Genomic DNA, 16834 nt, shown 5'->3' with positions numbered 1-16834 from the left:
GTTTAAAACAGTGGTTCTCAACCTGTGGTCAGCAGACTCCTGGGGGATCCATGATGTCATCACAGGGAATCCATGAAGGCTTGAAGAAATGTTATGATTCAATTCTTAAGTCTTGGTGGTCCATGGCCATGGTCTGTGGCCATAAAAATATTGAAAAGATATCTATGGTGAAGACAAGGTTGAGAACAACTGGTTTAAATATAAAGCTCGTTTGTAGCAAAACAAAAGCAAAATAAATATTTTCTTTCCTGGATTTTGATGTGAAATTCTTTGACTCAGATGTCACAAAACAGTTTATTGGATCAAAGAAAACAATGAAGTGGCAGTCTTTTTTATATTTTAGACTTTTCACATATTTAGTGGGAGTTTCTGTACAGGTAGTCCTTGACTTACAATTGACTTCCAAATTTCCATTGCTAAGTGAATTTTGCCCCATTTTATTGTGCCCCTTTCTTGCCACACTTATTAAGAGAATTACTGCAGTTATTAAGCTAGAAGGATGGCTGTGAAGGGAATCCTGCTTCTCCATTGAATTTGCTTGTCAGAAGGTTGCAAAAGCTGATTACATGACCCCAGGACACTGCAACTGTCATAAATATGAACCAGTTGCCAAGTATCTGAGTTTTGATCATGTGACCGGAATGCTGCAATGGAGTAACTGTTAAAAAGAGAAGTCACTTTTTTCAGTGACATTATAACTTTGAACAGTCACTACAAAAAATGTTCTAAATCAAGGATTACTATACTGTCAGTCAAATCTTTATTACCGCCATATACTAGCATAGTGTAATATATGTACAGTACCTCTGATCCAATAAACTGTTTTGTGACATCTGAGTCAAAGAATTTCACATCAAAATCCAGGAAAGAAAATATTTATTTTGCTTTTGTTTTGCTACAAACGAGCTTTATATTTAAACCAGTTGTTCTCAACCTTGTCTTCACCATTAGCATTGTTCTCTTTAGCATTGTTTTTGTGGGATGTTTTTTAGTTATTTGCTTGTTTATACTTTAGATTTTTATTTCAGGCCTTTTGTTGTCTTACTGTTTTTGATATTTTTATTCCATGATTTCTCTTCTTTTTTCTATTTGGCTTTTTTGTTTATAATTCTTTATAAAGTGTGTCTAAATATTTTTTTCTTGATCCCTGAAATACTTAAAAAAAAACAATCTGCTCCCCTCCTTTTATTTAAGTTCTTTGTGGAATGCAAAATGCCATAAACTTCCTTCCAAAGGAGACAGAGACAAAATTGGGTAATTTAAAACCTAATGTTACTTTAGTCACAGAATTCGCTCCCTTTTACAAGAGGAAGATTATCTAGAAGATGGATAAGTGAAAACCCAAAATCTTATTAATGGAAGTTCAAAATCTGTTAGAAATACAGGTAGTCTTTGACTTACAACAGCTTGTTTATTGACTGTTCAAAGTTAAAATGGCATTGGAAAAAGTGACTTGTGACCTTTGCAGCATCCCCAGGATTATGTGATCAAAATTCAGATGCTTGGCAACTGGTTCATACTTAAGACCATTGCTGTGTCCCATGGTCGTGTGACCATCTTTGGTGACCTTCTAGCAAGCAAAGTCAATGGGGGAGCCAGATTTGCTTTTCATGTTAGTAGCTTAACAACTGCAATGATTCACTTAACAACTGTGGCAAGAAAGGTCGTAACGTGGGGCAAAACTCACTTAACAGAAATTGTTGTAATAATAACTCCTCTTAAAACGTATGTAGCAGAATAAGAAACAAGTAACTTGGAATGGATTTTTCTAATACTGGTGATTAAATGTTAATAATTATGTTACATTTATACATTACTACATAGTAGTATAGAAGGACCATCCAGATTTCTTTATGCTGGGGTTTAGTTTTTAGTTTAGTTGTGGATTGAATAATTATAGTTCTATATTTTAATTATTTTTTAGTTCCTTTGTTATTGTGTGATATATTCCAGATGAATTTAGCTTTTTACTTGGAAAATGCTACAAGTTTATATGTTGAAGTTAAATTTGATGGCTATATAGCAACAATCCATATTTTTCACAAGAAGAATATATAATCTTTTTTTCCACTCTACATCAGACCAGTTCCTGACTTAACTTGTATGTTGGTTGGATAAATTAATTGTATAAATTAAAAGTTTTGTTTATATTTATCTCTTTATACACATACACACACACACACACACACACACACACACACAGTATGTGTGTGTGTATATATGTATATGTGTATGTGTGTGTATATACGTATATGTGTATGTGTGTGTATATGTGTGTGTTATAGTGTGTGCATATGTATGTATATGCAAAATGTTTATATAATGGTGACTGAGCTGTTTATATTGTTCATAGAAAAATATGAATAGCAATCTAAATGAGAAAATTTGGAAAATAAAGTTAGGGAACTTTAATATAAGCAATCACCGCTTGCTTTCTCTGTGGTAACCCCCACTCTCTGAAATACCATGTCTCGAAAGTATGTCTACACTCTATTCTCTAAATATTCCATAAACCTGTTGTGTTGATCTCATAGGGCTCAGTGGGGACATTGACTGAGGCCACGAATCATAAGTTTTGACTAGCTTTTGTTGATTCTCTGTTTTCTGTTCTTATGTGTTACCCACAATTCTTTGCAACTGGAAGTGATTATAAATAGATAAAGTGGGCCAACATACAGAAAATCGACAGAACTTTGTAATTATAATTTGATGATACTGCCAAAAATTATATTTGGGAGCGTTGCATACTTTACTTGTCCACAATTTCACTATATACCATTCCAGAAGCAAATCTTACGTACAAAAGTGTGAAATCAGCACAGTGAAGTCTCTGGAGAAGTCTCTCTGTATGGCAGAACAATATAACTGTCACAAAACAGAATTGAAACGAAGTTTTAAATTGAATAATTGGAATGCCTAGTGCTTCCCATTACTTTAGCATGTACTAACTTGTACTTTCGGCTTAAAGTATGAGTTGGTACATGCTAAAGTAATGGGCAAAAGAAAAACAGGACGTCAGAGAATGAGGTGGCTGGATGGAGTCATTGGAGATGGCGTTGTGAAATTAAATGGACAATGGGGATGGTAGGGGACAGGAAGGCCTGGCAGAATGTTGTCCATGGGGTTGCGATGGGTTGGACATGACTTCGCGATAAACAACAACTTGTACTTGCAAGTATATAACCCAAAAATATAAATAGCACTGGTGGAGAAAAATAATTCATTGTAATAGAGAAATTATCAACATTTAAATCCAAAGTCTGTTGCTTTACCAGAATATTTCTGTGATCAGCATTAATAAATTCCTTTGATTACTTTTGGGGGAGGAGGGAACCTCCTTTTTGGGCTTTGAAAATAAGTCTGTATTTTGGGTTGTATTTGAGTATTCTAAGTATTAGGCAATACTTGTGTTTTGTGGTAGTCTAGCACAGAATTTCCAATTCTTGTAGCAATAGCATTTAGACTTATATACCGCTGCATAGTGCTTTAATGCACTTTCTGGGTGGTTTACAATATAAGCATTATGTACATATTGCCTTGAACAATCCTCATTTTACCTACCTCAGAAGGATGGAACGCTGAGTCAATCTTGAGCCTCATCAGGATCGAACTCCTGACTGTGGGCAAAGCTTGCACTTTAACTACTGCACCACCAATCCTTATTGTATTAACCTAAAAGAAATCATCCTCAGCTTTGTGTTCTCCAACTAGAAAGCTGACTTTAAATTTTCTTGTCTAATATATCATTGACTACACCTTAATTTGAGGGTCTTCAGATGAATTTTCAGTTCAGGTGGCTTCTTCGCTTTCTGTAGTAAAAGGAAAATCAATTTGCAAAATAGTGACTTTCCAGAATTCAAAAATGTCTTCAAAAATGTAATTCTTACAATACGGTGCCATGTGTTTTTTCTAATTCCTACACAGGAATTTGTAACAGTGGGTTTTTGGTGTATGTGATAAGAAAATTAGCTGATTTGATGGACTGTGCACCTGGAGGGAGAGAAAGCTCAACAAAGAGCTTTCCCAGAAAAAGGCTCGGATTAAGAGATGGTGCAGTCCCAAACTAGATGGGGGAGAGGGAAGAGTTGTTCGGGGTAACCATCACATACTAGTATCTCTCAGGATATGTCTAGTAGGTTAGAAGGTTGTAACTTGAGTTGGTAAAATTTTCTCCATTAAGTATAAACAAATAAATGATTGAACTTGATTGACTTTCATTGTGTTGTCTCTGGGCTTGGGCACGACCGCTGTAAAGTATGCACAACTTGTCCGTCAAATAAAACACTTAGTTTTAAGAAATAATAAAGTCCTGTGTTAACTTTAAAATAAAATTGGAATAGCTGCAATTATTTAGTCTGGAATGAACATTCACGTCAAACTTTGTCTAAAGATTCGCAGCAAAAGGGCATACATTGACATGCTGAAGCCAGCTGCGCTGTACATTATATTGAATGACAGCCTGTTAAACGGAAGAAGATAATACATTTCTTCTAGCAAATACCATTACACGTTTTAAAATCTGTTGTCCAAATATAACAGTAGGCACCTGTTTGGCTTCCCCCCATCTTCATCAAAGAACGCATTGGCAAATAAGGGCAAGTTACACTATGCTTTTTAAAGCTACCGTCTGCAGTATCTGTTCTGTAACAGGAGTGCAGCTGTTGAATGTTTTAGCATTTAGCACCATGCATTTAAAACAGTAATGTGTTTTAGTCTAGAAATGGTAGAGAAATGATATAAAGCAAAAGGCTCAACAGGTGGTCTGCAGACCAGATAAAGACCATAATGCTATCTTGTCTGCCTCTTCAGCTGATTGGATCGTCCTTTCCTTTTGGTTCTCCATATATCACTATAGTGGTTGTTGTCTCCTGTTGTTGCTGCTCTGCTGACCATTTTCAAATGGTAAGTAGAGTAAATATTTGCAATAATTTATAACTCATAAACATCTCTGCAGGAAAATCACAGGTTGGAGATTTTCAGTTCCCCAGAGTGGGACACTTGTCAGTCTTACATGTATTCTGATACAGTTCTGAATTGGAAGAAAAGGCAATAATTCTTTGATTCTCTTCTCTTTGGTTAAAATTACTCTGTTGTATTGATACTCCCATCATACATTCCTACTAAATTGATCATTGTTTATATGTAGATAGCATAAAAAGAAAGTCATATTATTTTATGGTAGCGCAAAATCTGGACCAGCCTAATATCATCCTTTTTGACTAACAAATACCATTAAAAAGCATTACGTTTTCATGAACTTTGAGTGACTTCATCAGATGCATGGAGTCCCACAAAGGTTATGCCTGTTAATAAACTTTGCTAGTCAAGAAAAATTGCTCTCCAAATTCATCCTGATCGTTGTTCATATGTGCAATTCAAAAATTAAGGAACCCAACTCAAAAGTGGTTACCATCTTGACAGCCTGTGACCATGCACTAAATGTTAAATAGAGTGTTTGGATTCTCTTTCTCTAAACTGTAGTTTTATTTTTTTCTGGTTCAGACTCTTACATATAAACATTTTTTTTCAAAACAGTTCAGATATAGATTAGATGCAAATAGACTGTTGTGTAAGAAAATATCTGGTCCCTTTGGGAATTTAGGTTTTGCTCTGATATCCTCTGAATTGCAACATGTGACATAGACAAATTGCTGCATATAAATGCGCTGATAACATTAACCCATAGAGTCTTGCATGATTTCTGTAGTATGATATGCTTGTGATGAATCTAAATCTTATACCAGCCAAGTAAACCTAAATGTTTTCTGGTACCTCTGTTTGTGGAGGAAAAAAAGGATTCAATGTACAGGTGAGTCTTGGGTTTTTTGCTATGAACAAGATAGGAGTCTATACAATACGTTTAGGCTTCTATTTCTTTCTTTCTTTCTGGTATACAGCTTTATCCTGAGAGTAAACTAATGTATACTTTATTTTAAGAACACTTAAGAACAGTTTAAGAACACTTAAGAAGTGTTCTTAAACTGGCAAATACATTATTGGATATTTAGAATTTGAGGTACTAGGTACTATATTTTCTGCATACTAAAACATAGACTATAAGCTTGCATAAGTTTATATAAAGCTTGTAACCTGTGAAATATGTGCCTATGAGCATCAAGCTTTGTATCTAACTGATATAGAAACTTTTGCGCTGACTCATCCAGCCTGTTTAGATGTTGCAATGGAGTTATGAACTAAAAAAAATCTACAGTTTCAGAAGAATTGGAGTAAGGTACACTGGTAAATATTTCTTCTCCAAATAGACTTTTCAGGAAATTAAGATTGTGGTTCAACTGTTGTCAATCATGTATTTTTTTCTTTTTTTAACTTTTTAAAAAATGTTTCGATCCTATTGTGTAAACTGCCGACTGTTCTGTGATTGGGGGGGGGGGCCTCCAAGTTGACTGAAAAACAAATCTATTATAGACTAAAGTAAAGGTGGGGGAAATTCTGCATTCCAGAATTGTAAAAAAATAAGAGAAATATGATCTGGAATAAGCTTAAGAAGTTTTGTAATTATCAGCATAAAGTACTTTCCGCCTTCTTGGTAAGCAGCAGACTTAGCCTGAAGATACTTGAATGGTTCTTGTCTTCACATTTTGGAGAGCCTGTTTTTATTCTGTCAGGCTATGAATTATCTATTTTCATTCTATCGTTTAAAAAAATGCTTTAACAATATTTTTGCTGGTGTGATGTTCACAAATGTATATCTTAAGTAAGCCAAATAGAAGCTGAAGTGCTAATTTATACCATTATCAGTAATCATATATAGGCAGCCAAAAGTTGCTATCCTTGCCAGTTGGTGATAGATTGAAGGTCTCCTTTAGAATAAATGATAGCTGCCACCAGATTCCAGTCTCACAAACAGATCTTCTGAAACAGACCTGAAAAGAGATAATGGAAATACTTGCTACAAATGACATCATATATATCTTAGTGTTCCTCCATAACAATTTCTGCTATGACACACTCAGTTGTTTTTACTTTGTGAAACAGGTATATAATTTCTGACCCTCATTTTCTTATTATTTCAACTTGAGCAAAACATTTTCAGGTCTTCATCTGTTTACAGAAACTAAAAAAAACGTTCCCTGAACTCATGAACTCTGTAAGGTTTCAAAAGGTATTTGCACTGGACGCTGAAATGCTGCATTTTCGTTATTGCTGAGCCGAGCCTTTGATCTCAGGGCAAGAGATTATATTTCCAGGGTGGAAACACTGGTGATGGCCCACTAGTGCCTTCTAGCTCTATTTGAAAGGCTGAAGAAAATAGCAGGAAGTCACCCAGGGATTGTGTTCATCTGAATAGGGGCATCCAGTCCATGATGTCTTTGATTTTTTTAAAATGTTCTTTGATATTTAGGTAATTTCTTACATAAAACATCAATTCAATTTTAATGTTTATGTTTCATTATTTTTAATTTACAAGAAATATATTCACAAGAAAAAGGTGTTTGGTTTGGGATTAAATACATAATATTTTAGGGGATGAGCACCCAAGTGGCCTTTGAATGGTCTCCTCACCGGTTCCACCACAAAACCGCGTTCGACTAAACCACGCTCGACTAAACCGCGGAGCTGACGTCATCAACAGGGCGACAACAGCGCGGAGACAGAAGCACGCTATAAACGCTAAACCTAAAATTAACACCTAAACCTAAACCTCACCCCCCTAAACCTAACCCTAAACCTAACCCTTAACCTAACCCTAAACCTAACCCTAACCCTTAACCTAATTCTAAACCTAATCCTAACCCTTAACCTAACCCTAAACCTAACCCTAACCCTTAACCTAACCCTAACCCTAAAGCTAACCCTAAACCTAACCCTAAACCTAACCCTAAACCTAACCCTTACCTTAAGTTGAATCGGCTTGCTTTCAAAGCGCTATTTAAAGAGCTCTTCTTTCTCTGCGCTCGCTGTTGTCGCCCTGTTGATGACATCAGCGACGCGGTTTAATCGGGCGCGGCTTAGTCGAGCGCGGTTTTGACGGGTCACGCTCCTCACCACATATGATTGGAATTAGAGCAGAATAAAACTTAGCTTCATATCTAGATGCTTGGATAGTATTACATCTAGTTGATATGATTAGTTTCCAGTTATATATTTCATTATCGCCTCTCCCCAATGGGGCAAGCCTGCCTCACTCATGCTAGTGGAAGAGCCCTGCTATGAATCCTATCTGCTAAGGAATTGAAGCAGGCAGGGTCAAGCAGAAGAGCCGTTTCCTTTGTGGTGCCATCCCTATAGAACATTCTATTACTGGAAATGAAAACTGCCCTCTCCCTTTGGACCTTCTGGAAGGATATCAAAACTTGACTTTGACAACTGGGTTGGGACCGTGAAGGGAGTGGTTATTGCTGAGAATATGGCTGATGGGATAAAAAGACCTTATCTCCATCCTATCTGGCTCTTAGCTCTCTTAGTTCGGTTTTAGTTCTTAATATTTTTTTTAACTGTGTTGTTTTAATATTTTAACAATTTCTTGCTTTTTTTAATAACCTATAGCTGCCCACAGTCATCTTGTAGGGGAGAGGGTGGCTTAAAATATTTAATGAAATAAATAAATAAATTTCCTTCTTCCCCATTAAAAATACAGCTTTGATACCAATTTCTGAAAGTTTCTTGGAGCTTTTCCCAGGCAATTAAACATTACAGATCTGAAATGGCATGATGTATTCACTCACCATGCTATTATACATGGCTTTAAAAAAAATAATTGCCAGGACTTTGTACTGTTTAAATGGGAAATTGATAGATGATCAATTGTCAGTTCCATATTTGAATTATTTGCTTGACTGTAAACAAACAAACCCCTTCTTTCTTCTCCCCACTCTGGGATTTAAGATTTCAAAAGTATATTTAAAGAATGGTTGTATTCTCTAGAGGTTTAATGTATTGAAAGAAAGAAGAGAGAAGGAAGGATTTGACATGTTTTTTCATTGTAAAGAAGACAGATTATGTGATGATTGTTATTGTTACTTAAGTGATGGGTAAATGTACTTCTTGGCTTGTATAGTAAATTGATAGGCATGGATAAATCTAAGGAAGGCAAAGGATTTCCTTGCACCAGACATGCTTGATTTAGAATTAATAATCTGAACTTTCTTCAACTTCTCCCTTGTTTACGTTATCATGGGCAAATCAGATTTGAATAAAGGCAGTTCCACATCCTTAATGAGTCTTTATTTATTTACTATGTGAATAATTATACAAATAGTGGCCAAGTTGTCTGCTAGAGGATGGGAATTAAAATTCTACATAGTAGCTTTCCTCAAGCTGGAGTCTAGTTTTCTTGGTCTGTAATTCCAATTGGTGCTACCTAGTTCATAATTTCCAGTCTGACTGGTGCTATGCTTCTGTCAGAGCTCCCACCAGAGCTCACATCATGACTGAAGGTACAGTCCATGGGTTGGAGGCTGTGGACTTGGAGGAGTCTGCTATGGCAACTGATACAACTGTGCTGGAGGACCGTCAGGAGAGGCACCAGATGTAAGGCCTAAGGACTACTTTGTGGCATGGAAGCTTACAGCAGAACCCCTAGAGGCCAATGTGGGGCAGGCCCATGCAGAAATGACACGGGATTGGTGTCTGGGCTCACCAGAGGCTCAGGACCACAGAAGCTTTCCATCCCATGCTCCCCCTTCTGGAACCCATTTCACCCAATGGCGTGAAAGGCACGGCTCAGACGACGATTGGAGTTACTCCATCGCGGTGGGCAGCCAAGCCCTACAGATGCTGCAGGAAATGTTTGGGGCAGTGGGCTTCTGAGATAATGGACGTGCCAGTGGTTGGAGAGATATTGCGGCAGGGTCCCTGGAACAAACTTTTGCAACCAGGCTATCCACTCCTGTGAGGTTGTGTCATCTGGGCGCACTTGAGAACACTCCGGAATTGGGGATGAACTCCCCCCCACCCCGTAGCCACATGAAATGGGGTAAACCCCATACTTTTGTGCACTGCATTGTTATATGCAACTTCTGCAAAGGGGAGGAGTTCAGCCCAATCAGTCTCTTGGTACTGGATTTAACACCTTAAGCAGCGCTCCACCATCGTGTTTGCCCTCTCTGTGGCACCATTGGTCGCAGGGTAGAAGGCCGTACTAAGTCCCTGTGAAGACCCCACCATTGTCACAAATCTGCACCAGAATCGGGCAGTGAATTGCACTCTCCCATCTGAAATTATCCTTTTGGGGATGCCATGGAGTCTAGCAGATGGAAGGTCGATACATACTACAAAATGAGCTTGCTTGGAGAACTGGTCTATTTATTTAAAGACTACACAATACAAGTTTTTATTGGCAATTTGGTACAATTTGAAGGGAAAAGATGATTTAACAAACATTTGTTTAAAACAGTTGTTTTCTCCCGTTCAGGGGGGGTCAGGAGGCAGTGTGGCTGTTTTTCCTAATACAATGATAAAGCTAAAAGATTTAGTCATAGAAGCAAGTTTTAAAGAAAGTTTTTAAAAACCTTCAGGGCAGGTTGGTTCCCTTTGGCTATGTCCTAGTCTTCAACTTATGATCATAATTGAACCTGGAGTTATGGCCATGTGTCATGCAAAATGTTAAATGGTCATCATGTGACTTACCTGATTTTATGATATTTTTTTGCTATGGTCACTAAGCAAACTCACTGTCTATATTAATATCTGTTTTTACTAGAAACTGGAAGTAAACACTGTTTTCCAACAAAAAATGTTGCAAATTATGGTCACATTACTGTGGGATGCTGCAAATAGCCATAAATGCTGTCCAAAATGTGACCATGTGACTGTGGAGAGAGACAACTGTTGGACTTTTGAATCCATGTCATGTCCTTATTTGGGGGTCCCTTGTTAGTTTGCGTGATTGATGAGGATTGACTACCTATGTAATAGTTGAACTCATCTGGATGGTACCAGGATGGGAGAGCTATCATAGGATAACACATCCACTCCGAATGAGGTAGGATGGCAAGAAATTAGCTTTATTATTAGCTGGAAATAGCTAAAATAATCTGTGAGGCTTTTGCTGGTTTCTTTTCTTTATCCTGCAATTAATTAGAGCGCTTTCAGTTAACCATAGTTTCCATTTTGTCTGGATCTGGAGAGTATAAATCTTAGTTCAAAAGAAGCCAAGGTGTTAAAAAAAACCGCAGGGATGTTCAAACTTGACAGCTTTAAGACTTGTGGACTTCAACTCCCAGAATTCCTCGTCTTGTTCTTCATCTTGATGATGTGCGGACGGGCAGGGGGAGGGATCTGGAACTGGTTCTAAATGGCACGGTACATTTGTAGAACCTCTTCTATAGAAGAGGTTAGAACTGGCAGGAACCCACCCCTGATACATACATACATACATACATACATACATACATACATACATACATACGTTCATTCATTCATTCATTCATTCATTCATTCATTCATTCTACCTTCCTAAAAAGGCTTAAGATGGCAGAATTGCTCTCACTTGCCATTTTTCCCACAACAACCATGTGATTGTTGGTTTAAGAGAGAATAATTGGCTGAAAGTCAGCCAGTAAGCTTTTCCATAATTGAGAAGTGAACTTGGGTCTCCGCAGTGCCAATCCATTACTTTAATCACTACAGTATTCTATAAGTTTGGGTGAACAACAATTCTGAGGAATGTGCTAAGTGTCTTTGGTAATGTAGATGAGATTTATGTTATTTCTATACATATAAAGTATGTATATATAGTACAAAATATTCCTGGAAATACAATTTTATTTTTAAAATGTTTCTCAACAAATGGAAATCCTATCCTTTGAAAAAAAAAGTTCTTGTGAGCAAAAGTTTTGTAATGATCAAGGAGTCCAATGGTGAAAAGAAAACATTTCCAGTCTGATTAAATTGCAGTGGCAAATTTACTCTTTCATCTTCCACACAGAACAACCCATCTAAAATTTGATGGTCAGCTCTGTGCTGCTAGTGTTTATATTTTAAAATAGTTAAAATACTTAGGCAGGTCAATAATCAAAGAGTTCAAAGTTTTATATACATGTAGTGGCTCAGTGGCTAAGACACTGAGTTTGTCGATCAGAAAGGTCGGCAGTTCGGCGGTTCGAATCCCTATTACTTGTCCCAGCTTCTGTCAAGCTAGCAGTTCGAAAGCACATAAAAAATGCAAGTAGAAAAATAGGAACCACCTTTGGTGGGAAGGTAACAGTTCTCCATGCGCCTTTGGCGTTTAGTCATGCTGGCCACATGACCATGGAGATGTCTTTGGACAGCCCTGGCTCTTCGGTTTTGAAATGGAAATGAGCACCGCCGCCTAGAGTTGGGAGTGACTAGCACATATGTGCGAGGGGATCAGATAGATAGACAGACAGACAGACAGACAGACCGACAGACAGACAGAATTTCCCTGGCTTTTTTTGTTTCAAGAGATCCATAATTGTAAGTCTTTTAATAGTGCATTGGAGAAAATGGGGATTTTCTTTAAATCTTTGAGCAAAAAAGAGGTTTTCCCTCAATTCTGGTGTCCCAGTTTAAATGATTTAAAGTTTATCTTATAATATAAATGAAAGTGGACCTCTTTTATCACTGTCACTATCTAATTGGGTGATTGGCCTTGTTTTTCTTTTCTTTCTTTTGGTACAAAAATTACAGACAATACAGGCTGTTGGACAGCAAGTATATAGAAAAAAGGATGGATTTTGTCTTTCAAGGCAAGTAGAGAAGATTGCAGGTTCCCTCCATTAGTCCAGCTCCAATGGATTCCTGTCCATTGGTTTTGAGTATTAGTTTCCAAAATAGCATTTGGAAATAATTGGAAAGGCTGGTTTAGTTTAATCAGTTTAAGACATTTATTTTGCTGCCCTTTCTTTGTGAGAAAATGGTGTAGAAGATATTGCCCATTGAAATAGAATAACAAATATGTGCGGTAAATCCACAAATCTGATGGTGGTCGGAGCACAAGCCAAGGTCTGGAGAAGCTCTAGCCTGGGTTCTATGAAAGTTTGTAGGCTGACTCGCTCAGCGCGTGTAACCTAAGACAGCTTCTCGATTAGCATAAGGCTGGTTTGTTGCTTTCTTTCCTGCCCTTCAGTAGCTATTCACCATTTTCGGAGGGGAGGAGCAACAGCAGCAAGCAGCAGCAGGGGCAAAGCGAGCAGACGATCCGAGGCGGATTTTCGGAGAGAAAAACATTTCGGATTAATCTCGCAGTCCGGACGCTTTCGGGTTTTAGCTGCTGGCGCGATTGACAGAGAGACGTAAGCGCGCGCTCAATGAAGGGAAGAGGAGAATAACCTTGCAGGCGAGCAAGAGGGAGGAACGGCTGGCGAGGGATGCTGCCGCTGCTGCGGGAGCGCGATGGAGATGGGCGCCTCAGCTATCTGCAGTGAAGGCGATTGTTACTGTTGCCGCCGCTTGTAGGTTTAGGCAACTGGAGTGCGCGAAGGAGGAATATGCGCGGCCAGGGCGGGAGGAGAGGCAGTGGGTGCTGCGAACGGGAAGAATGGTTGCTGCAGCCATGCTTTTTAGGCTGCCTCCTTGATGGTTTGCTTGGATTCTGATAGGTCGACGGAGGGAGGGGGGGAAGCCAGCCTTTGGCCGCTGCCAGCCCTTCGGGCGATTCCTATGGCTTTACAGCTCGGAGGTTTCCTTGCTTTTTTCCCCGCAGCCTTCGGGGTCAGCGCCCCCAGGCCGAGCGCGCTGCCTGATTTGCTCGGGCCTTGGGTGCCCCGGCGCACCGCTGGCTGAGCCCTTCCGCGCCGAATCGAGCTATTGTTTTGGAACCGCCGCGCTTCTTCCACGCCGTCGAGGGCTCTGCTCTTCCCCCGCCGCCGCCGCCGCCTTCGAAGCCGCCCCATTTGCCTTTCCTCCACATGACTCGGGATGGAAGCTGGTTGGAGTGCCCGTGAAGGGGGATGCGTTGTGGGGCGCGCGTAACGCAGGCTGTTTCGCGGGAGGGAAACCAGGCACGGAGGAACCGCGATGGAGGAGGCAGGGGCTCCAGGTTGCGCGCTGCGCTGCCAGCCCGAGCGCTGCCTGTGAGGAGGCTGAGATAAAGCGAGCCGGGAGGCCTGCCTGGTTCATGCCGCCGCGGCGGCTCGTGCGGAATTAGCTTGCGGGGAGCCTCAACATGAAGAAGACCCGAAGTATCACCTTACGGCGAGCCTGGCCGAGCTCGGATTTCTCTGACCGGGCTTCGGACCGCATGAGGTCCCGCAGCGAGAAGGACTACCGCCTGCACAAACATTTCCCACCAGCGTTCCTCTCCCAAGCATCACGGGGCTACATGACATCAGGTCTGTAACATCAGTGTCTGTGGGGATGGTGGGTAGGTGTACACACGTACATGCAAATCTGCCTGTTTCAAAGGGCTGGTCTTGGTGTGTTTGTTTATCTCCCCCGCGCCGTGTTAAGGGTTGCGACTGATTAGCATAGGTTGCAATGAAGGAGGCAATTTCTTTTAAAGCTCGCATCCACCATTTTGTACCTCAGGAAGATTTATTTGAAGCAGGGCCTTCTCAATATGGAATTTAAAACCTTCCAGCTCCCTTAAAATAAATGGGGAGAGGAGGAAATGCTCTAACCCGCGTTTGGAACGTTGCACCCCTTTGTGAGAGCACAAGTATCATCCCCACCGCTGGGCTGTCTAAGGATGATCAAACCAGATATTGTCTCTTGTTTTACCTAAATGCAATCATCCCTAAAGGCATTTCTGAATTGCATTTTCCATCTGGAAGTGGCCCTGCCATCGTGGCCTTATTGTGGATATTGTCTCCAGTATCCATTTGGCTGGGGGCGGGTGGGGCGGGTTGAGGAGGGAGTTTTGTTTTGCTGATAAAAATGAGTACATATGTAAACATTAGTGGGTAGGAAGGGAAGAGTGTCTGGGGGTGTGTATCATATGTGTGCTTTCCCTATCTATTGCTTCAGCGCAAGCTCCTTAGTAATAATGGATACTGCATTAACATGTTTGTGCATGCATAACAAGATCAGAGCACAACAAAATGTGACAGGAGTGCTGCAGAAAGCTATGTATCAGGGCAACTTGATCTTTCAGTCAAGAATTATAGAAGGAAATGCCTTCTTGCGATAATGCATGTTTGCTTAACTGATGGTTTTTAAATTTCAAACTTTAAAGAGAGACCAAAAGGAATATTTTATAAGAATCCTACTGGAAAGGACATAATATGGAAATCTTTTCATTGTTTTAATTATTGGATTTAGTCTGAGATCAGGTTTCATTAGTACAATATTACATTTTCTTTTATTATTGGGAATTAAACTCGCTTCAGCATAAAAACATGAACCTTTATTACTTGGCAGAGGTTAGCTTTTCTCTTCTGTTCTGGCCCAGTTCTTAAAGTTAGTGGTTGTAAATAACTTGCTTACTTACCTTGTTTTCTTTTGTTAATGATTATGTTTTTCTACTAAGCACTAATCTTTAAAGGTAAGAATAGATTGTTAACAGCCTTTTGTCAGTAACTGTAAACATAGAGGAAATATATTTTATGGGAATCTTGCTTGAATGAGTTTTGGTCTCCAAGCTTTTAGGCTGCCACATAGGAATGCATTCAGTAAAATGCCAAATCTGTATAAAAAATAAAAACCAGCCACACTGTTTGGAATATTGTTGCTTCAGTATATTTAATAGTGCATTTGGCCCATGCTGTATATTCCTAAAATTTGAATGGGAGTTTACTAATTCATTATGCAGTTATTTTTTAAAAATAGTTTAGAGTAACTAGTATATAATTGCATTGTAATCTGGTTTTGTGTCACTGGAATTACAATTTCATATTTTTTCTGCAAATCTGTATTGTTAGTAAGTTTATCATATGCGTTTAACTCATATTACTTATGCAAAATCCCTAGGATGTTAACAGATTATAAAAAAGGTTATATTTTTGAAATAGTACAACATTGCAAAATGATTTAATCTCATCATCGATAATGAAACTGATATGAATTTCTTTGGGGGTGCTAGAGTTACTTGTGTTGGGTCAGGACATTGTAAAACAGAATGTTCCATCTCCCTAGCCTGGTGGCAAAGCCTGCAAAATTAACAGTGCAAAAATATATGGTGTGGGGGGTGGTGAGAAAAGAGCAGGTGACACATCAACTATGAGTAATACTCTATAATTGTTAAGAGTATATCAGAAATTATATAAAGCAAACTTAATATATGATGCTGTAACTGAAAAAGTAATTTTAGCCTCATTCTGAATTTACTTGTGTCTTTTGTCTTTCTGTATATTGGTTCTGGAGGAATGAATTAATGTTCTAAATCCTGGCCATTTTTATAGGCCTCTTTGGGGCAGGAAATATATAGGAAGATGCCTTGCATAAAATTGACAGACTGAATACAAATGTTTTCTTTGTCACTCAAAATGTTATACAAAAGGGAGGGTCTTGATTTTTCAGACTTCCAAATTGTGTTTGTCCTGTTACTTAGCCTAATTGCTATTAATATGATTGCAATTTTATTTCAGTAAGTTCTTGGAAGAAGAAAAAAAAGATAGTTAGGGAGTGATTGTTAGGTAGGTCAATAATGTTAAAATATACATGCAAATCATTTTTTCTTTTCCCTAAATCTCCAAGTCATTCTATCTGTGAGATTTTTTTTAAGCTGGAACATCCCTAGAATACCTTATAAAGGTAGTGAATATAGAAATATCTAAGATATGTGTTCTGATAGGTTATGATTTTCAATTAGCATTTGGTAACGTTTCATTTTTAAACATGGTTTTCCTTTCACTAATATAGATATCTGAATGTTGTGATAAGGTAAATATTCGATAATAACGTTTTGATGCCTTTTCAGAAAAACAATAGAAAGCACACGTAGTCATTACAATGGCCAATGAGCCCAATATTT

The 16834-nt window shown here is 38.8% G+C and overlaps 1 protein-coding gene across 3 annotated transcripts in view; it reads left to right on the top strand.

Annotated features, from left to right (window-relative positions):
• STOX2 (storkhead box 2) overlaps positions 1-16834 on the top strand; it is a 180463-nt gene that overhangs the window by 80728 nt on the left and 82901 nt on the right. Inside the window, exon 1 of one of the 3 annotated variants that reach the window (XM_087724537.1) lies at positions 13085-14255. The exons of 1 other annotated variant lie outside the window; for it this stretch is intronic. In XM_087724537.1, coding sequence (XP_087580663.1) covers positions 14090-14255 — 166 coding nt within the window. In that variant the 5' untranslated portion in view covers positions 13085-14089. Of the gene's footprint in view, positions 1-13084; positions 14256-16834 lie in introns of those variants that run through there. One more of the 3 variants, XM_087724538.1, reaches the window with a different exon arrangement.

The sequence above is a fragment of the Thamnophis sirtalis genome, unplaced genomic scaffold (assembly GCF_051295495.1).
Source record: "Thamnophis sirtalis isolate CommonGarterSnake01/CBP01778 unplaced genomic scaffold, rThaSir2_p1.2 scaffold_10, whole genome shotgun sequence".
Lineage (NCBI taxonomy): Eukaryota > Metazoa > Chordata > Lepidosauria > Squamata > Natricidae > Thamnophis > Thamnophis sirtalis.
This window is presented reverse-complemented; position numbering and strand designations above follow the sequence as displayed.